The 22,978-nt window shown below is 39.4% G+C and overlaps 1 protein-coding gene across 1 annotated transcript in view; it reads left to right on the forward strand.

Moving 5' to 3' along the window:
* The window catches only part of PRDM6 (PR/SET domain 6), a 78,904-nt gene that overhangs the window by 28,665 nt on the left and 27,261 nt on the right, over positions 1–22,978 (forward strand). Inside the window, exon 3 of the mRNA XM_056325051.1 lies at positions 22,353–22,480. Within this exon, the coding sequence (XP_056181026.1) occupies positions 22,353–22,480 (128 nt within the window). The remainder of the gene's footprint in view (positions 1–22,352; positions 22,481–22,978) is intronic.

Below are 22,978 nucleotides of genomic sequence, written 5' to 3' on the forward strand. Positions count from 1 at the left end.
GGAGGCCACAGTTGGTTCTTTGTTTTGGACAAGACTGAATATAATTTTTATCCCAAAGACCCAATTTTGACAGCAATGATTTCTCCTCTGTTAAGAAAGAGATCTGCAACGACCTCTGCCTCTGGAGAACTCAGAAGTTTTTCATGTCCACCGTGGGATGACGCTGTGGTGGCACAGGGACTGTTGGGTGATCTGGTGTGATGCCTTTGGAGAGAGCAGGTCAGCCAGGGGAGCCACAGCTGCTTTACTAGAAGTCTACCTGTCCTCCCAGTTCAACCTGGTTCTGCCATAGAGTGATGTACTGTTTGGAGCTACTGTCATGCTTTATGTGGAAACTATGCTTTCCCTTGGCCTTTCTCCCAGTGGAGGGATAAGAGCCTCTGGCCTTAAGTAAAGCCTTTTTTCTCCTCCATCTGATAAGATTGAAACAGTTGGGCTCACTAGGTTCTATTATTTTATGCTGTCATTTGCAACGTCAAGATTTTGCTGCAATGCAAGCAGTGGTATGCAATTATTGTCAGGCTCCAGACATACTCATATTCTTGCCACTCGCATATTATCTCAAGGCTTCCAGAGAATGACTTGAGGCATTCCAGCCAGTCAGGTCTTGAAATTAAAATTGAGTGGAAGTGGCATGGTTTTAGTATTTATTTTATCTTTTTACTTTTAAGCGTGTGTCTGAAAAGCTTTCCCAACACAGTAGTTTTGCGAGCAATATGACAAAAAGTGCTATATTTTATTTTCTTTTATATTTGAGTTGCCCTGCTGGAATCATTTACTGGGTAGGAAAGGTCATTTTAGGGAAGCAGCTTTCAGCAGCATTACAACCACAGCTCTCCTAAAAGCTGCTGTTGCTGCTGTTCACTGTACCAAAAAAAAACCCCCAAAACCCAAAAACAGAGAAGTATATTTTAGAAAGAAAGCTGAAATTAAAACGAACAAAAAAAGAATGATATTCCTTTCATTAGTTCTCCTGATTGACTGACAGCATGCTTTCATAGTCCAGTCATAATAGAGGCTAAAAATTTTTAAGACTGATATGATGCGATACATTTATTTATAAATGTATTTATATAAAGATGGTATTCTTGCTTTGCCAGTAAAAAATGCACTACAATTGTCACACTCCCATGTGTGATGATAAAAGATGATAAAAATTGTTTATACAATTTCTTTTTTCTCAAAGACCCTGAAAAAGCAACCAATATAGAAGCAATACAAAAATGGCTGACTTTTTTGAGCACTAGTCTCAGTGAACTCCATCCAGGGTGTGGCAATTTATAGCAGGTCGTTTTTGCACTCTCAGTCATTAACATTTGATATCAGTAAGTTAAGTATCTGGTCTAAGTCAGTTAACCTTGCTTATGATGTATTGCCCTCTGACAGTGCCTGTTTCTCTCATTGTCGCTACAAGGACATTGGGTAATAGGGTGAGGTTATATACTTAACCTTATTTGGTTAATGTTATGTAAAATGAATCCTGCCTTCAAGTCACTAAGAAACTTCATTTTACACTGTAGATGAACAAAGGAAATGATCAATAACACCCCAATATTTATTATCAGTTTCCCCTATTGTAAATTCACTAAGGGCATGTAATGTTGAAACCAAAGATGTGTGCACCTCAGGGCAGATACAAGCCAGCTGGCTTTAATCGAGGTAATTATTTCAGCCTTATAAATAATCTAACTCCAGCAATACTGAGCTTACCATGAGATGTAAAACTCACAGTAAAGCATGGGAAATAGTCTTTAAGTACATCCCATGCTGCTGTGATTGCCCTGCTGTCATGACCCAGATAACTAATTTACACCTGGAGAACAGATTGGCCTGCATCAGTCCCAGTCACTTTGATTGCAGTGTAGGCATGCTCTAAATCAGTAGGATTTTTAATCTATGATTATACTTCATACACATAAAAGCAGAACTGGGCTGGTATCTTTTCTATGCAATGCATCTGATATGTCTACTAAAGCAAAGGCTGCCTAATTTAAGTGTTCTCTGTTTTCCACATGTAGAACCACCAATATTTTATTGGATAGTATTTGTTCCTATTTGTAGCCATCAGAAGGTCAGAAGAAGTTCAAAATGGCATGATGAAGTTTATCAATTTGTTTGGAAAAATGATCTGGTTATTGGCATAGCAAGTTATATTAAATTGTTTTGGTTGTATGATGCAGGATTTTTATATCAATGCCATATTTTAAATGTATTTATAAAAGTTGAGCTTTGACTGTTATAGTTCAGATCTGTGCAGTTTTATAATTGAGACATTTGCAAATTTACCATTAAAATGATTTTGGCAGGGACCAAACATAGATGCGTTTTAAAAGAAAAACTTTGGATAATTGCATCATGATGGATCTTTTGAGTCCTGTTCGTTTCTGCTCTCTAAGATATTAAATCAATACAAATCTCAGGACTGACTGTATGCAATATGTGAGTGATGTATGTGATGAAGTTTGGATTTTTTTCTCGTTTCTGTGCACAGTATATGTAGATGTGCCATTAATGTTGACAGAGTGTTTAAGCAGAGTTGCAATGTTAATGGCATGGTTTACCTCAGGTGTAAAATGGGAATTGGAATATATATCTTTTGTAATATTACAGGTGAAAAGGGCTACAATTATTTGTCATAAGTGGGATAAGGTCTTCCTGCTCTTTCTATCAGATCACTACAATAATTTAAAAGTCTGCCAGCTATCTGCTCGCTGCTGGTTATTACTGTGCTAATTTTTAGAGGACTTACATTGTACTTAAAAGACTGAGGCATAGATCCTCTGCGCTGTGGAGGATGATGCCGTTTGATGCTATTTATAGTCCTTGCATGGAATTTTGTGTGTTAAGAGTTGCTCATGCCAGTATGATTTTGGATCTGATTTAGATCTTCTTTACGGTGTTAGAAACCTGGTTAGGAGCTGAGGGTGGGTTTTTTTAGTGTTCATTGATTTTGAACATTTTCAGAGAAACCTCATTTTAGACTGAGAAAATATGTCACAAAAAATGACAATGAAATTTGGTGAGTATGAAATGTATCTACAATTGAACTATGTTACTGCTAATGATTTACCTGTAGTGACTGGAACTGGTTAAAATCATAGTTGTAACTATAGTACTAGGAAGACAATAATACCTCCTGCATTTTCACTAAATTTGATGTAATAGGTATATAAGTTCAATCTGAAATGTGGAAGAAGCAGCAAAAAATTAAATGACAACAGGAAATGCCATTTTCTTCTTTCAGGGCTGTCAGACATTCTGTATAATACAGGATATCCTGTACATATAGTGAAGTCCAATATGAAAAGCATACAGGGCACACTCTTTTCTGTAATGTCATGGCAACTGTGCTTTTCTGAACATGCAGCAGTTTAAATTTCCAGAGGTTCAGGAAAGCAGCAACTGAATCTGGACCTATTGCCTGTGCAATTGGTCCAACACATGAGGTTTGGTGAGCGCGTGAGAACTGTTCACTGTGACTTTTCTGTCCAGCACTGTTCCATATTTCATCTTTTTGCTGCTTGGCATTTCATGATGTGACTTATAAATGTAGTTATACGCTTTTAGGATGCTGTCGAGAAGATTATTGACGATGCAGATGGGTATTAATGGGGATCAACAAAGGTCACTAACCCAATCTATATCTCAGTGTCGAGCAACAGTTACTGGTTTTTTTGTGGGCATGTTTTGTCATCACCATACCTCTTCTCTTACACATACCAAGGCCAGATAACCCAGGACACCATTCCTCCTGCATCCACCGTGAGAGAGACTCTGCTGTACATTTTACTCTTTGGTGTGCTGAACTTCCAGTGATACCAATGGCAGTGTTAAGTACATAATAACTGAAAAATATTCAGATATCAGTGTTACACACTGAAATCAGTGTAGAAGTGGAGATTTTTACAGCGGTGAAAGTTTTGGGGACAAAGTCCACACACCCATACTAAAACAGGCTTCATTAGTCCCGCCCACTGAGCAACTAGCCTTTAAATTATGGAATGCTCCTGAATATACCTCATTATTAAGCCTCTGGTAAGTGTCTTTTCCTCTCAGTCAGTTTGTTTATTCATCCTTGATTCCAAGGATTTGCTCAATTTTCTAGTAAGTGTAATATATTTCCTATCCAGATGCCACATGGGATTACTAGACAATTTACTTATCTGGACAAAATAAATGTCTTTCCTTTGAAGCCTGGAGTAACTCACATCCTTCTCTGCTCTCTACTGGAGAACGAAAAGTCTTTGAGAAAGAGAAGCAGAATCTTCCACAGTGACATGCTATCATACTCTGTTGGATGATCCTCAGTGCTTTTTGACAGAACGAGTCAGCAGAGGCTAGAATCATAGTGCATTAACCTCTCTTGTCTCACTCTTCCCATACTCCCCGTTTTTTGGAGAGTTTTTAGATGAATTTGAACAGGCTGAGATGACAGTCCTGGGATTGCAGCAGCTGTTTGGGCTGTCTCAGTACATTGTTTTATCAAAAGTGGGTTGTGACTCTGTAATAGCAGTGACTCCCTAATGCTAAAGTACTTTTTCATCTTCTCCTCTCACCTTTTACTTTGATTTTTGGCTGAAAACATTGGCCTTTTTAGTTTACTGTTGTTAGGTGGAGTGAGTTCAAGATATTAAGCAACCAAGGGGCTCAAGTGTAGGAATGTTTTCAAAATAACTGTAAAATATGAAGTTTATGTTATCCACAATATGTTGGAGGTCAGTTTGCCCTCAAAACATAGTATCTGACAATTGTGCTTTCTTAGGGTGAGTTAGAAGAAGATTATAGTAGACTAAGGAAAACATCATAATTTAAGAAATGACACATTTCAACAAAGACATAAAACTGTAGGCAGTACAGAAAAGAAGCAAAACCTTAGGAAACCATTACTTCATTAGGACAAATATTTTATGTCTTTTAAAAGACTCCTTATTAAAAAGGGTGAGCTCTAGGACATTCATGTTTGCATGAAATCATAAATCTGCCATTTGAGAACAAGAAGTGCTTCTTTCTATGGATAAATTGATTTTTATTACAGCTTCACCAAGTTCCTTGAAAACAGTTAATCTAAGTATATAGCTAAGAGTGAGCACACAGTTATTTTTAATATTGTCTCATCTTACAAGCGTAGCATTCAAGCTAGCTAGGAAAGTCAGCACCACACAGTAAGTATGCAGTCTGTGAGGCATACAAAAGAAGTTGAACAAGGGCTCATTTGCTTGCTATTGGTAGGAACATACTCCTGTTGAGGGATGCCTTACTTAAAATGTACAAATGTACTACCATTTTGTGTCCCACATTGCTTAGTTTCTCCCATCCCTTCATTAGTATGCTTTCCCTTTCCCTTTGCCCTCAAATGTATGGGCTAACTGCATGTAGATTGAGGATTTTGTCCATGCATGGGAGGGAGCTGGTAGAACTCTGTACCCGACTGGGAAGCCCAAGGCTTTTCTCTTCTGGCAGAGGGGATGTATGGCAATTCCTGCATACTTCATGAAAACTGTGAAGCCACACTCCCTATTAATCTCTTTGTATTGAAGCAGAAATTTTGTGATTATGCATGAGGGAGAAAGGGACAGGAAAAGGGTGGGGAAAGGTTACACTTTGATTGTGTTTTCTGGGTCTCCCAATTCATTTAGCCTTATCTGTGCCTTTTAGATTGCAAGCTCTTAGGTGCCACAGCTGTTTTTATGTAGCCTTTAATAGCCTATCACTGGTATACAACAGATAACTAGGTACAAATTGTTGGGGTTTTCCAAGGAAACCATTTTTTTTTCCAGAGAATACTAAGAAACTAAACCTGTTTGCATAAATACGTCAGTTTCAGAGAAACTTCTGATGAATAAAACTTTGGGGAATATGGTTCAAGATCATCTAAATATGGTTTTCTTACATTTTTTAAGCAAAAAGTTTATTTCATTATTTAGAACTCCTTTCAGTTTTAAAGCTCAGTAATCTTGTAATGAAACATTTTATTATGGTTTATAAAATCTTGAAATAATCCAAAACACTTTTTAAAAACAAAATAAAAAAAAAATATTTCTCCAAAACAGTTTGTTATTGTTATTGCCTGAAAAACATTGTGAGGTTTTGGCTATATCCAGTAAAATAATTTTGTGTGCAGCTCTGCTAAATAGTGATTAATTTCCCCTTTGTGTTAAACTTTAAGGATGGTGGGAAAATCATCAAAATAAGAACTGATTTATTTTGCTTTGCTTTTATAATTCAGACTTGGGGAAAAAATAAAACTTATTTTGGATGAAATATTTTACTGTTAAAATTCTCAACATAGATTATAATCACTGGTTCTATTGGTGTCTGTTTAAGTCATCTGCTTTGAGTTCCTTTGTAAAAAAGTCAACATTTAAGGTCAGGACACTTGCTGCTCAAACTACTCTCTCATTTCTGAAATATACCTGCTACATCTGTGTTAGCCTACATAAATTGTCTAAATATTTTCACTTGAAACTGTTTGGGACAAATAAAATGTCCTTTTACCTAAAATTATTTTGGCACAGAAGGCAGACTTGAGGAAGGCTGGAAAGATAAAGGTAAGCTGCATAGTGTTATAGATGAAACAGAAAAATGCAGAATGGAATAAAGAAAAAGATGAACACAAACCTTTGCAGTCAGTCTTTGGTTTTCACTTTAATGATGTATTTTTGGGTGGTTTTCTGCTGCCTTGATAAAATGAGGAACAAAACAAAGGAGTATGATGAAACAGTGGCTGATGGGACAGTAGAGGCAAGTAAAAAGAATTTTGAATAACACTGTTCAGATACAGAAGAGGAAGCTAGACTTAATTGTAAGAAAAATGTTTCTTAACAATTAGAAATAAGGACAGGGAAGAACCCTAACAGCATAAATGATATTCTTGTAACAAGGTCCTGGAACAGCATAACACATAGATCTAAATGTAACCATTTATAAACCATATATATGTGTTTGATTCATTCCAGGAACAAGGAAACATGCCTCCTGTTGAATTGCCAGCACTGTTACTGTCAGCATCTCTGTACTGCTTGGACATCTCCCGTCCCAGTACTGTCTTTGTTAGATACCAGATAGCTTCTGAGAACTGGCTGAAGTCCTGCAGAGAATGTAGCTTGGCTCCATGCTAGCCTTTTGGAGGGAGGATAATTAATATTTATTTGTAAATCTGTATACATTCTACAGCTTTAAAAACTGAGTTCATGAGTTACATGTAATGCAAATGAAGAGCAGGCTACAGCTTTACTGCTTATTTCTAGATGAAATCTTTCTGGACTATATTTTTTCTTGGCATGAATCTGCAATGTGGATACCTAAAGGGCAAATGCTTTATTTTTGTTATCACCCATGTAATTTTCCAAAATAAGTGCTTTCATTCTCATCCATTGATGTTCTGAGCCAGGTTTTAATTTTTACAGTGTGAAGATGTGATGAATACATGAGCAGTTCATTACCCAGATCTGCAGTTTGTAGCCTAAGATTAATTATAAAATTAGGTTTGCAACAATGAGCTTGCCAAATTCTATCAAACGTTGATCCTTTTCTATGTCAGCAAATACGGAAGTGAAAAGGTTGAAGGCAAGCTTGAGCTGAAGAGCAGTTGGAACCTGTTGTGTTTCATCCACCTCAATAGATAGGCAAAACATTGTAGTGATGAGTCCACCCTTTATTTACAGTATACATAATTCATGACAGAGGTTTTTATAACTCTGAAAATTACACTTAATAAATATGAGAAGATACAGGTTTTCTTGATTACTTAAACCTAAATGTTTATTCAAGCTTTCATGAGAAGTTTGTCTTAATTTAAACAGAGCTAGGGCTGCTGAATGGATGCCATTTTTTTGATGTGGACTCAGTACACATGAAACAAGTTTTAATGACATCCACACTCATTTAACTGGTAAATGTATTCCACAGAGGCTTCGCTTCAGCACGGTTTGCCTACTGCAATCAGAATGAAACCAAAGCCGACTTTTCATAGGTAGATTGTATTTGAGGGTTTTATCCTTCATTTCATGTAATAAAATGATTTCTGGCTTTAATTATAAAAATCAGAAGAAACGTGTGTAAATACTGCTGCTGTAGTTCAGAAAAATGCAGTATTACTTGTGTTTTCCCTTTTGGTGTTGATGTTATGTAGAAGTTGGAGACACTAACACATTGTGGATATTGCTGCTGAGAAGGAGAAGGGAAAAGATAGGTTTGAAACTCAGCCTGCAAGATGGCACAAAGCCAACGTACTGAAAAATGGCAAACGTCACATTTAACAGCTGGACGCAGAAATATTTCTCTTTAATTTGGAAGGAGAAAATTTTTTTCACAGCAGGGCACTCTCAAAAGAGCACAACATCAAAGAGGGTGGGTCTCCCCAGTCAAACATCATCTGGCTCCAGTGATGGAGCAAAATGAATGAACTGTCAGGACTTTTTTCCAGTGTGTATGTTTTTGCCAAGTGAAAAGTAAAAGGTTCAGTGGCTTGTTCTGATCACAGACCAAATCCTGATAATGGAAAGCTGATTCCCTAAAGTCTTCCTCTGATCAGCTGACAGGCAATGTCTGAAGAAGACCCCAGATTGATTGATGGTCCACTTTGTATTGATGGCCCCTGCCACCCTTAGAGATAAGTGAGATATGCCAAATACTTAACAGCTCTGGAGGGCTCCTGTGATTGTGACTCAGGCAATGTTCTAATCTAATGTTATAATCCTCACAGAAACAAACTCTCTTCCAAAGAAACTTAACATGATACTTACCAATACCAGACCTGCACACTGGCAAGGGAAAAAACCCATTTCACATTCCCACTATGCATCCATTAGCAACACCAGCACTACTCCTTAATGCACCTTTTTAATCTGCTTCTTGACTCTGACTTCAGCCCCAAAGCAGCTGCAAACTAACCATCACCATGCTCGTTTTCTGACAATCCTGTAATCTAACAAATTTGAAGGAGTAATACAGCACAGGCATTTTTTCAATATAAAAACATGGCGACACAATTTGTACAGCCATTACTCATTTGTTTTATGAGAAATCTCAGGCATAGTTTATCATATACTTTATTACTTGACCTTTTAATCATCATCTGGGGAACTTAGCATTCCAGACATTCCAAAATATTCCAAACTAAAAATATCAGTGTGCCTCATTATTTAAAACTCACAAAGGAGTTAAGTATATTTTCTAAAATATGTCATTTTTACTGAAATTCCTCATTTATGGTGAGCCTTAATGAGACGTTTAAAAAAGGATTGAAAGAATTATTTGTGGACTCTGTACTGTAGTTGTAAATGGGTGCTCTGCTGAGATACATCTATACACGCTGTAAAGACAGTCCATACCCATATTTACTTACAAACTCAGAGTGAAGATAAACAAATGGTGCACAAAAACCATTATTAAACCCCTGTTTTCTACAGCCATGGGATCGAGACAGAGTTTATAAATACTTGCTGTAAGTCATGTGACAAAACCTTTTTCAGAGCTGGAGCTGAACCCAGGCATCTGCAGAGCAATTCCAGTGTCTGAACTGTGGTGCTTAATGCCATTTCAAACCCTGGAAAGTATCTAAGATATACAGAGACAGCTGACCAGGTGAGCTACAGAACTTAGGGAGATCTGCCTGCCCTCTGGAGCAGTCACTGGAGGCTGAGCAGGATACTCAGGCCCATCAGAAACACCAGTAGAAACTTAAGTTTAGACACCTGAATATGGCTCTTTGCACCCTAGTTCAGTGCCAAACCCTTATTAATGGGTCACAACCATTACACTAGGCAGAAATGCTTTTGTCAGAACAAAATGTTCTTGACATTGCTAGAAATTGTGGTTACTTGTGGGCAGGATTTTATTTCAGAGTTTGTTTGGTTTTTTTTTTTTTTACCTGTAACTAATTTCTGAATTAAGGCTTTTTTCCAGTTCCTTTTTTCTCATAGAATGCCCATGAACCATGAGTCAGGAATTTCAAAGTGAAGGTGGTGGAGGTCAATGCTATCTTGTGAGCCGACAAGATGATTTCCAGAGATCCCTTCCAGCCTCAATGATTCTACTTCAGTGCCCCTGACTTCAAATGAGACCATAGCCTCTCATTGCACATGCAAAGTAAATAGAAGGATTCCCTGTCTCAGGCCAGTAAGTTGTGCTTAGAAAGTCAGAGCAAATTATATCTGCTTTTACCAGCCTAAAAAGCAGACAGGTGTGTAGGGTTCCAAAGCGTCCCAGTAAGCAGAAACTTGAGTCCCATTGACTTCAGTGGCAGTTTTAAGTCTAGCTTGCTATATTATTTTTGCCTGTTTTGCTACAGGATTGGGAGTGTTCTCTAGGAGCTCTGTGCTTGAGAAGATAAGTACCTTTCTAAAGTCGTTCTTAAATGCTTAGGGAAATATGGTACTGGAGCTTTAAAAAAATCCTAAAGGTAAGATAATAAGAAACCCCAAGTGCCTCAAAGTGAAAACAAACTAAATCCCTAATCTAGCAAGCTTTATTTACAGGATGATAGTGTGTCATATATTCTATGTGTCATCCCTTAATATGCCTGAAAGTATCACTTAGCATTAGGCCGGGATTTGTCTGTCTGAAATCTGCTGCTTTCCTGGAAGTGCTAATTCACACACAGACACAGTTTCATCCACAAAGCTATGGAAACAGCTTGGAACCATGTTTTGAAAATGTGCTGAACAGAAGTCACAGGAGCAAGGGATCAAAAACTCTTCTTGTGCCATCAGCTTCCTCTTGGTCAGTAGTAAGGTAAGCCCCAAGTCACATTTGAACAGCAGACCTTCCTTGCTCTCCCTGCAGCTTCTTTCCTCCACACATATTAGAATCAGGGCAATTTAGAATTATTTCCATTGATGACTGTCTTTTGGTCCTAAGTGATTTCTTTAAGGTCACCAAGTTATCAGTAAGTCACTCTGGGGGCTGTGTACCCACTTGTTTCAGCTGCATTGCTGAGCTTGATGCTGAGTGATGAAATCCGCCAGAACTTGTTTTTGTACGCTGTCCTCTGTCACATTATGTTTGTGGTTAGCTATTTTGCCCTTTTAATTCTTTGTCCAACTGGATAGGTGTATTAACTATGTGGAATAGGCTGAAAGAACGTTTCAGCTGAATGACAGGGGCCCCGTCTGGAATACTTCGTTGCTTGTAAAAGAATGAAAAAATGTGAACCAAAGACTTGTTAATTTCATTTTGCAATATCTAAAGGTTTTGAGGAGCTGCAAGAAGTTGCCAAAGTTCTGTCATTACCTTGCAAAGAAACCAGTCATGTTTGCAGAGGCACTGGAGACAACAAAGATCACTGTAACCATCTTGATTCCCTGGCTTAGAATATCATTTTAGGAGCTTTATTACCAAGTAAGTTCAGTGAGGCTTTCCAGATGAGTGATGGTTTTCAGCATCAGGCTCTTACAGTCTTCCTGTAACTCCCTCCCTCCCTGATATGCATACTGGGGTATGCATCTAACAGCCAACTGGTGTGAGAGTCTTCTGTTTGGGTTATTGCAGCTTTGATCTTTTGCCTCCCTGATTTTAAACTGTCTTTTCCTTTTTAGGCAGTTTTTTTCCTGGTCTCTTTGGATACTAAGCCTAGATTGGCAACACTTTTTTTTTCTTTTCATGCTCCATGTCCCACAGAAATGAGACCGCAGAGAACAACTTCAGTCTGCTGCTTCCCCATGGCTTCTGCTACTAGGGCTGCACGGGAGCGCAGTGCAGTGAGCAGGGTGGAAATTGCAATGGCAAAAATATCTCCATTGCAGAATGACCTGTGGCCAGAGTGCCACTGCTTTCTCTGTCCTATCACTAGACCTGTCAGGAGAGTGCAAAAGCACACAGAGAGGAGGCCATGATACGACAGTGAATCCTGCAAGAGCACTGGTCCTTTAGAGAGCTGTTTCCATGTGTGCATGTTTCCAACTTAACGTGTTTTTTCTGTTCCATGTCTTCCCCTTTTTTCTCTGTTGTTGGGTAACACTGTCTTGTGTTACATATAATTCTTCCCTATTCCAGAACCTCTGTGAGCTAGTGTCAAAACAAACCGTTGAGACTTTACTTTTAAAAAAATAATTTAATGAAGTCCACATAATCAGCAGGGCATTGCTCTCGTGACACTTTCTGGAATAAGGCCCCAGTCTTCCAACCGCTTACACAGATGCTTGATTTCACACACGAGTAGTCCCATTGAGATCAATGGGACTACAACATGTGCATAAGTGTTTGCTGGACTGGGGTCTAAGTGAGAGATGAAGCCTTTCACCTAGCACAGACAGTTCAAAACAATGTTTATAGTTTCATATGCTATAATCCTTTGAGAAACATTAAAACTAAATAGCTTTTAATATTAGTTGGCAAGTATTCTCTTTTATAAAATTTGCTAGATGATGCCTGCTAGATTAAAGAGAAGAAACATTACGCAGATATTACGAGATGCACACTCCATATCAGATATGGCTAATTGTAGAAAATTGCTTTGAATAGTGTGAGCAGTTGAAAGACCATTGGCTGTCAGGATATATTTCTGTGCGTTTTCACAGAGGTGTTGCATCTCAAGGAGATTATTGCCAGCAAATGTTGGAGAACATTTTAGTCTGATTTTAACCAGTGAGGCCTCCTGATATTTCCTCCTTGCTCACTTATTTCACATTTCTATTCTGTTAATAGTTTATAGCAGTTCAGAATGCTTCAGTGCAGTTAAAAAAATTTGGAAATTTTCATGCTAATTCAAAGTATTAAGAAATTACATCATTTTGCATGTGATACAAAAATTGCAAAAGGAAAAATCATTCTTTAAAAGAACCATTTAATTTTCTACATGGCAACAAAATATTATCCAGGTGTTTAAAAAATAGAAGCACTTCAAAGTAAGTAACTAGTTACTGACATAGATTTATTTCACATACATGTAAAGACTGTATTAACTAGCTTTCACGATCTACATAATAAGAATAAAGTATTCGTATTTCATCATAAGCCAACAAGTTTAGATGTAATCTGTAGTATATTTATAGTTTTAATTCTGACATCCATCCATAAAGAATATGAAGGCATATTTTAAGTGGCAACCCAAATATATGAGAAGCATTTATAACTAGTATTTTTCTGAAATAATGTCCATACAGATGAATAGGGAATCTGTCCAAATGTTTCTGCTTATAGTAAATTGAAGTTGCTGATATGTATGCTAATATTTTTTTCATACCAGTTTTATATGTGAGGTTGATTATTACAAATTCAGTAATACTTATTAGGCATCAAAGTTAGAGTTATCTCAATGTGATGAATAGGCATTTCTTTATATTGGCTAAGAATAATTTGCCTGTTTACTGTATAGGTAATTGAAAAGATAGTATGCCATTTACAAAGTATTTCAATGTTTGAGACATGGCCTTTGTAAAGGATGTGATTATATAATATTATTATCTAGCAACATCAGTATTTCTTTTTAGTTAATCTGTGTTTGTAAACTTTTCCACGTATTGCAGTTTGCTTCTGAGTTTCATCATACTTCATATTTTGTTTTATATAGAGACTACGAGTTATTCTTAAAATGTTTGCTGAATGGCCTGCCTTAGTCACCAAGCTAGTGAATGAAAGGAGACAGATGTGATGGCTAAATGTGTGGCTGTTTCTACACAGCTTTCTCATTCAGTAACAGGGAGAAGATGCGTATTCAGAAGAGCTCTCCGACTCTGAATCAGACGCCCAGGTCCTAATGCTAAAGACATTTAGAATCTAAAAGCATTCATTCTTCAAACATTTGTTATCAACAAATATCAGCCCAGCTGTAGTTTGATTTTCAGCCTAAACTAACCTTCTTAAATGTAATCTATTCAGGAAATTTTGTCAGTTGTCTCCTCTCTTTTGGTTCCTACAGCATCTTCTGAACTTTTCCAACTTTGTAGATAATGAGGTCCTCTGGCCCTGTGTTGATTTCCAAGGGAGATAGGCACTAATGTACTACACAGAATCCAATCTAAATGACTAAATTATCAAGTCATGCATACAATCCAGTTTTCTTTCAGTTTGACATGATTAGAAATGCTAACAAATAAATAATGTATACATGTCATAATAAACGCTACAGTTCACTGACGTTTTGCTTGGCAATAACTGCCTCAGGCAAGTCAGATCACTGAATTTTACTGTGCACTTACCTATGTGAGTCTCAAGAGCTTTTCAGAAACATGGATGTTCACTATTTTTTCAGCTCTATGGAAAAACTAACCATCCTTGTCATTCGTTAAGATGTCTGTAGAGCTCTGTTCTGCAGGTAAGGCCACGGTAAGGCTCTCCTCCAATCTATCAAAGCATATGTGCATTCAGCTTTACTTACAGCACTAGTTTATTCCAGGGGGTGAATACAACGCTGCAAAGCAAATAAATAAATAAATAAAAACTTAAAGAAATGGCAGTTTCCTTCAAAGGAAATAATTAAATACTCAAACCAGCCCAAAAAGAACTGTAGGAGACACAGAAATCCTGGGCCTTTTTGCCTGTAGTTTTCTTCTCCAAACATCCCAAGTGAACAAATGGACAGAGAAACACAGCCTGAGTGGCTGAAGAGTTATGGGCCTGAGGGAGGAAACTCAAGGTTTTGGATGCATCAGAAAGGTTATGTGTTAGGCTGTGGGTCTTACTGGCTCTGACAAAGGGAGACAAGCAGGGATGCTTTCTCTGTTGTAAAGAATAGGCTTTATAGGTCCAGTCTCCGAATGTAATCTTCCATAGTTGGCAGCATGAGCAACAGACAGGAGGAGCTGGAAGCCACTATGCATCTGGAAAACTATGACATGGTTGATATCATGAAAATCTTGGTGGGATGACTCACACAACTGGAACGTTGCAATGGATGGCTATAAAGTGTTCAGAAGGGACAGGCAAGGAAGAAGAGGCGGTGGGTTAGCCCTGTAAGGGAGTGTTTTGATTGTCTAAGGCTTAATGATGATGATGACAGGGTTGAGTGTTATGGGTAAGAATCAAGGGGAAGGCAGATATCATGGTAGGAGTCTGTTATAGACCACCCAGCCAGGATGGAGAGGCAGGCTGAATATTCTATAAGTAGTTGGAAAAAGTCTCACAAGCTCTAGCCCTTTTTCTTGTGGGGTACTTGAGCTTACCAGATGTCTGCTGGGAATACAATACAGCAGAGAGGAAACAGTCTAGGAGGTTCCTGTAGTACATGGAAGATAACTACCTGACACAGCTGGTGAGTGAGCCAGCTAGGGAAGGCACACCACTGGACCTGCTGTTTGCAGAGAAGGATTTGTGGGGACATGATGGCTGTAGGCCGTCCTGGGCATAATGATCACAAAATGATAGGAGTTTTCAATTCTGGAAGTAAGGAAGGGGGTCAGCAGAACCACTACCTTGGACTTCCAGAGGGCTGACTTTGGCCTGTTGAGGAGCCTGGTTGACGGAGTCCCTTGGGAGGCAGTCCTGAAGGGCAAAGGGGACCAGAAAGGCTGGACATTCCTCAAGAAGGAAATCGTAAAGGTGCAGGAGCAGGCTATCCCCACATGCTGAAAGATGAGCTGTCAGGGAAGAACAGCAACCTGGCTGAACAGAGAGCTTTGGCTGGAAGTGAGGAAAAAAAAGAGAGTTTATGACCTTGGGAAGAAGGGGCAGGCATCTCAGGAGGACTACAGGGATGTCATGAGTTTTTTCAGGGAGAAAATTAGAAGGGCCAAAGCCCAACTGAAACTTAATCTGGCTACTGCCATAAAAAGACAATAAAAAATGTTGCTATGAATATGTTAACAACAAATGGAGAGCAACAGAGGCTCTCCATACCTGGTTGGATGTTGGGGGAAGCATAGTGACAAAGGCTGAGGAAAAGAGTGAGGTACTTAATGCCACCTTTGCCTCAGTCTTTAATAGTAAGGACCAGCTGTTCTTGGGGTACCTGTCCCCCTGAGCTGGAAAGACAGGGACAGGGAACAGAATGAAGCCCCCACAATCCAAGGGGAAATGGATAGTGACCTACTACAGCACTTAGACATACAGAAGTCTATGGGGCAGGATGGGATCCACCCAAGGGTACTGAGGCAGCTGGCTGAAGTGCTCACTGAGCCACTTTCAGTCATTTATCTGCAGCCCTGGTTATATCGGGGAGGTCCCAGTTGGCTGGGCAAACATGATGCCCATCTACAAGACGTCCTGCTAGGAAGATCCAGGGACCTACAGCCCTGTTGGTCTGACCCTGGTGCCAGGGAAGGTTATGGAGCAGATCATTCTGGGTGCCATCACACAGCACGTACAGGACAACCAGGGCATCAGGCCCAGCCAGCAGGGGTTTGTGAAAGGCAGGTCCTGCTTGACTAACCTGCTGCTGTCCTGCTGTGACAAGGTGAGCGGCTCAGTGCATGAGGGAAGGGCTGTGGATGTTGTCTGCCTGGACTTCAGTTGAGCCTTTGACACAGTTTCCCACCACATTCTCCTGGAGAAGCTGGCTGCCCATGGATGGGCGCACTCCTCGCTGAGTAAAAATCTGGCTGGATGGCTGGACCCGAAGAGTGGTGGGGAATGGGGTTACATCCAGTTGGCAGCTGGTCACAGGTGGTGTTCCCCAGGGCTCAGTGTTGGGGCCTGTTCTGTTTAATGTCTTTATTGATGATCTGGAAAAGGGGATCAAGTGCACCCTCATGAAATTTGCAGATGGCACCAGGCTGGGGGCAAGTGTTGACCTGCCTGAGGGCAGGAGGCTCTGCAGGGGGACCTGGGCAGGCTGGAGCGATGGGCCCAGGCCAGTTGTGTGAGGTTCAGCAGGGCTCAGTGCCGGGTCCTGCCCTTGGGTCACACCAGCCCCACGCAGCGCTACAGGCTGGGGCAGAGCGGCTGGAAAGGGCCTGGTGGGAAAGGGCCTGGGGGTGCTGGGTGACGGCCGGCTGGGCAGGAGCCAGCAGTGTGCCCAGGGGGCCCAGGCGGCCAGCAGCACCCTGGCCGGTGTCCCCAGCAGTGTGGCCAGCAGGACCAGGGCAGTGACCGTCCCCCTGCACTGGGCACTGCTGAGGCCGCCCCTCGAACCCTGTGTTCAGGTCTGGGCCCCTCTCTGCAAGAGGGACATTGAGGGGCTGGAGCGTGTCCAGAGACGGGCAGCGGGGCTGGGGAAGGGGCTGGGGCACAGGGCTGATGAGGAGCGGCTGAGGGGACTGGGGTCCTTTAGCCTGGAGAAAAGGAGGCCGAGGGGAGATCTAATTGCCCTCTGCAATTCCCTGTCAGGGGGCTGTAGTGATGTGGCTGTCGGTCTCTTTTCCCAATTAATAAGCAACAGTACAAGAGGAAACAGCCTGAAGTTGTGCCAGGGAAGGTTTAGACTGGATATTAGGAAAAAAAATCTTAATTGAGATGGTTGTCAAGCATTGGAACAGGCTTCCCAGGGAAGTGGTTGAGTCACTGTCCCTGGAGGTATTTGAAAGACATGTAAATGTGGTGCTTAGGGACATGGTTTAGTGGTGAACTTGGCAATGTTAGGTTTGCTGTTGGACTTGATGATCTTAAAGGTCTTTTCCAACCTAAATAATTCCATGATTCTATGGTTCTATAATTGCACATTTTTCACAGGCTGTCATCTAAGTACACAGGCTTATAAACGTTGCTCCTTTTGGCATTGTTAACAACTTCTCTTTATGATACAGTCACCTGTAGAGGATGTTGTAGTGTTGTTATGTTAAAAACAATGTCTCGCTGTAGTGAGATTTGCCTACTGCAGACATTATTCAGTTCTGATATCCAAGCCAGTGAAGAAAGAAGCTTTCTGTGTTGCTGTAGCTTGTAGGTTCATACATTGTTATAGAATGAATATAACTTGTAAGGATGCTACCATATCTGACGTGTCAGGCTGTTTCATTAGATTGTTACAACCTTTTTCTCCATATTTCCAGTAGTTTACAGTATTTCTGTGGTTTTAAATTGCATAGCTGATGATTTATGAAATGTATGCACTCATCAAAAGTACTTGCTATCTTGAGTCTTGAGTTCTATCTCTGAAGTCAAGGGTAGGACTTCTTGTAGGAGAAGGCTAATACCAAGTGATTTGAAAAGCCTATGACCCTTATGCATATGCTGTCAATGAGAATAGTAGTGAAACACCAAAAAGCAAGATTCTCTACTAATGGTAAGAATTAATTCTTACATGTTTTGTGGTTTTCTTTGCATCTCTTTTGATGTCTTGCAACATAAAAAAATATCTCTAATAGCTACTTTTACCAAAAAAAATACATGCAAAGAAAAATTCCACTTTCAGGACCAATCTTTTCTCCCTCTGCCTGCAAGGAAAACGAGAGGTTGATTAATTTGTATGCTAATGCCTTTTTTATTTGACTAAATGGGAAAATAAAATGTAGACAGAACTTCCAAAGACACAATCCTTTAGCGGGACATGGAACGAGAATAAAGGAAAAGAACAGATAGAGAGGAAAGAGCTCCAATGAACTAACTCTCCCTGTCTTTTCTGTGAAATTGTTTTTAATTGCTTCATATTTCGGATTTCTTGGCAGCAGTGCTATTACATTTGGACTCGTTTATTCTAAAATTCTGTGACATCTATATCAGAAATCTGAATGACAATCTTTAGCATTGGAATTACATTTGCCCCTATCTATCCAAGTGAGCAATACTGACTGTGTCAGTACTGAAGTAATCGAGAGTTCTCAGAAGACTGTTTAGTGCTGTGCCTCGCCTGTTAATACAATTTAAATCTTACATGGTCCTACCTAGGTTTGGTATGTTGCCAGAGTGACAGATGTTCCAGCAACTGCTGTTTATTTTACTTAGTAATGGTCATTCACAGCTTTTAGAGCATCACTTATATGAGGTGCAGTATGCTTTATAAATGATATTATCATTGCCATTATAAATTGCTATTTTCATTGTCGTTGTAAGTTTCAGTATCTACAACTGCCATACAATTATCAAGAACCAATCCAACAAGTAATAAATCCAATCCTTCATATTTAAGTTATATTTGACACCATTACAAGATGAACCTGACTTGTATTTATGTCTTGGTTACTGAGTAAACTGGTGTTTGTGAGGAAAGACTATACAAAATGGAAAAGAGAAGACTTGAATTGTGCTGGTTACACTTTGGACTTACTTTCTTGGAAATTGAAGCTATTTCTGTTGTATTCTGAAGTATAAGGATGAAATTCATAGATTTTAATAATATGCTTCACATTCTGAGTCTCTTGATATTTAACATACCAGTAAACTTCCTGTAAATAGTAAAGAACCTATTAAGAAGTTAATTAATTGTATGGGAACTGCTAAGGAGGAACACAAGAATTGTCAAATCAGAAAGTGAGTGCAGTCCTCTTTTATCAGACACTGGTCTCTGCCAGTAGTCTGGTGCATTCCTCAAAACTGGAACAGATTATAAGAAAGAAATCTTAAAGCTCTGACACTTTTAAAGCAAAAGCAAAAAAAACCCTACCCACTTAAAAGTCAGCAAAACCAACAATTAACAATTACTTTAGGTCAGAAGAGGGAAAAGATACAGTTTGCAGTTTAGATAACATTTCCAAGTGTAATCAAAGTAGAAAAATGAAATAACTGATTTGGTTTCCACCACTTAGATCAATGAGATACAGAAAAAAATACATGCATTCTCTGTAGGGAGTTGGAGAAACAGTATTTTGCTTTGCCATGAGGCTTTCGCAATGTGTTAAAAGTTATGCCAGTGTAATTGGTGTAGTGATCTAGTGAGGTAGTCAAAGATTTTCAGTAACATCAGTTTATAATAAGATTCTGCAGTAGTTTTTGTAATAGATGCTAAGAGTATTTAAGTCTATATGCATGTGCCATACAGATGCAGGCGAATATGTATATTCATATAGTTTGCTATATTGTCTGGGTTCACAGCTTGCATTCCAGGTTTGCTTTTCCTCTGTAATGGCAGGTCATGATTTGCTCCCTGATGATGGTTTCTTCAGGCAATTATATAGTGGTTGCCAGATTTAGGCAATTGTAAAATGAACAATAACTGGTGCACGCTGGTAATATGAATAATAACAACACCCATATCAGTTATTTTTTTTCCAGATTTTAACCTGCATTATGCAGTTTGACAAATAAACAGATACAATGCAGTGTTGCTGTTTCCCTTCTAAGGTTAGGATTTCTGCTTCCTTACAGGTAGGTTTTCATTCCCTTAAGGACAGGGCTAAGAATGCAGTGAGATGGATTCTGACTATGCAGGTTTATTTGCAATGTCAGTAAATATTCCCCTAGGAAAGGAGAACATAATTTCAGTGATGCATCAGTACTTGCAAGAATAAAGCATTTGAAAATATTTAGTCTCGCTTGTAGAGCAGTCCTTCCTACTTCAGGCCAAGGCCTGAGAAAGGTCCAGTTCTGCATTTTCATTTAATTTCTCATGCAAGCTCTTGACTGTCCATATACACAAAATCATGAGAGAGTCCCTGTGTATCCAGATATGACTGTCAGTACTGATTATAGCAGTCATCTTTGTCTTTCCTTTTTCATATCACCTGGGGATTAGGAAGCTATCAGCTCTTTCTTGAAGGGAATCATTTTTGCCTCATGTTAAGCCACATATTATTATGCTAGTAAGCACCATGTAAATGAATGGATAATAAACACTGTGCTGAGACTGTTTGGATAGATACTGCCAAAATGGTCCCAGCCAAGCACAGTTACTCATTTATCCTTCTCTTCCTTTTTGTAGGCTGATTTCCTGTAAAACGTTCCCATTTCCATTACAAATTTTTACTGTTTAGCATATTATGGTCTTACATTCATTCAACACACATTAACATGTTTACATAAGAGTAGGTCCTTGCTAATAATCAACAAGCTACCATATATAAAAAGTAAAATAAATCCTTGGTATTGGAGCATTTGTTTGCCTCTGAGTACTCCTGATTTCTCTGACCTTATTCCACCGCTCAGTGCATGCTGGGGTAGCATCTTGCTTCATCAACCCAGGAATGACTGGCCAGGTTCCACCTGGTCCTTGTCACAGGCACTCAGGAACAAGTGATAAGGATCTCTGTAGGCACTTGATTTCCCTGTCTCTCATGCTCTAGCAATGGATACATTGCTCCTGATTACTCCCAGTCCCTCTTGGTCAAAAGCAAAAGGAAAGCTGGCTCCTGAATTTGAGACTCATGTGGTAAAGAATGAGATTCTGATTCCTGTGTATGTTTTTGTATGCATCATAGGAAACACTCTTTTAATAAATCAGAAATATTGAAAATAGTCACATAATTTCTGAGATTATTCTCTTGATATTGAAGTAGGAATACAAGATCATTAATTTGCTTGCTCTAGAAATGTTCAGTGAATGTAATAATTGTGCTTCCTCTTTAATCAGCGGAATTAGTACTTTCAAGAAGACATCAATTTACGCTCATAGAATTTCAAAAGCAATAACATTTTTGGCATAGGATTATTAAAGCAGATGGTGTCTGTGGAGTGCAAAAGATCTTAATATCAGGTTTGCTTCAGATAAGCACCTAATTGTTCAGATGCATTTCTGAAGTTTAACGAAGTAATGGTGTAACAGGTAAGAATACTGCAAGATTGTGTGCTTCTACTAGGATTAGCACTTCCTAGGTAACACTTTTGTAAGCAGTCAGAAGGACAAGTGTGCATGAAACATGTACCTTTTCATTTCAGAGCCTCCAGAGCAATTTTATTTTTCCACTTCAGAGGGAGCATCCGGTGCTGAATAGATACATAATACTGTCTTTCTAAAAAATTACTGTAACTGGCTCTCATGTCCTTAACAGGAATGTCATGTTTAGGAAAACCATGATTCCCTCAGGATGAGTTTCTCATTTACTACTTCAAAAAATTATATGTCCCAAGGGAGCTTCTAAAGGCGTCTTCAACTCTCTTTTTCCTTCTATTCTCATTTGTTTTGGTATTATGAATCCTACAACTCCCTAATGTATCATGTGAGGTTGCTGAAGTACATGCTTTTGCTGCAACTGAGATGTGAAGGGAGGGATACTTGTTTAGGGATTACTACTGCCTCTTGCTCAGATGTTCCAGCTATTTCAATGCAGACTTTACATCCAGATTTTCTTGTTTATTTGGCAGTTCATTATTTAAGACCAGCCTGTCAAAGTAGGTTAAATATTCTTTGGGAAACATGGTCACATCTTTGAGACACCACAAATATGTTTAATACAAAAAGATTGGCTTGATAAAAAGAAACATGATAAACTTGCATCCCCCAAAATACTTTTCTGCTGTTGCCTGTAGATTTCCAAGAGCATCAGTACGCAATGACAAATCTCATGGCAATAAATTCCTAGAAAAGGCACAGAGAGACACCAGCAAAGTAGTGAAAATGATTGCTGATGATTTGTTCTAACTACTTGACCTTGTGACATCTCCCCCAGATATATGACCAAGATGGGACACTGCAGCACTTTATTGATGGTGGAGAACCCAGCAAGTCAAGCTGGATGAGGTATATCCGATGTGCAAGGCACTGTGGGGAACAGAATTTAACAGTGGTTCAGTACAGGTAAAGTATTTTTTCATTAATGCAACAAAATGAAAATGTTTTTAGTGAAAAGTCAGATTGTAACTGTGACCAGTGCTATTGCCTTTGATGGCAAAGAAAGCAGCAGAGCTTTGTGTGTGCTCATTTCGGGCAAGACAACAGCTGCACAGCGGAGCTCCTGGGACCAAGTACAGCGCTGTGTCACCAGTGTGACCACCACACTGCATAGAGCCCTCTGCACCTTTTCAAACAGTCTGATCAGAAGCAAGCTAGCATGAGCAATCTTCTGCCCTTGATAAAGACGCATGTGCTAGAGGAAGGGGGAAAATGGCAAGAGAGGAGTTTTGAACACAGAGCCTTTCTGAGAGTTGGTCATGAGGTATGTATAGACCTAAAGCTTATATGTTGAGTGCACCTGCTAGCCAAGATTGCTGTGCTTGTGCCTCTTATGTCGCTGGCTAGAGAAGGTCAAAATGTGAAGAGAAATGTAAAGAAATTACGGTGCATTTTACTCTGTAC

This window comes from Falco biarmicus, chromosome Z (genome assembly GCF_023638135.1).
Source record: "Falco biarmicus isolate bFalBia1 chromosome Z, bFalBia1.pri, whole genome shotgun sequence".
Lineage (NCBI taxonomy): Eukaryota > Metazoa > Chordata > Aves > Falconiformes > Falconidae > Falco > Falco biarmicus.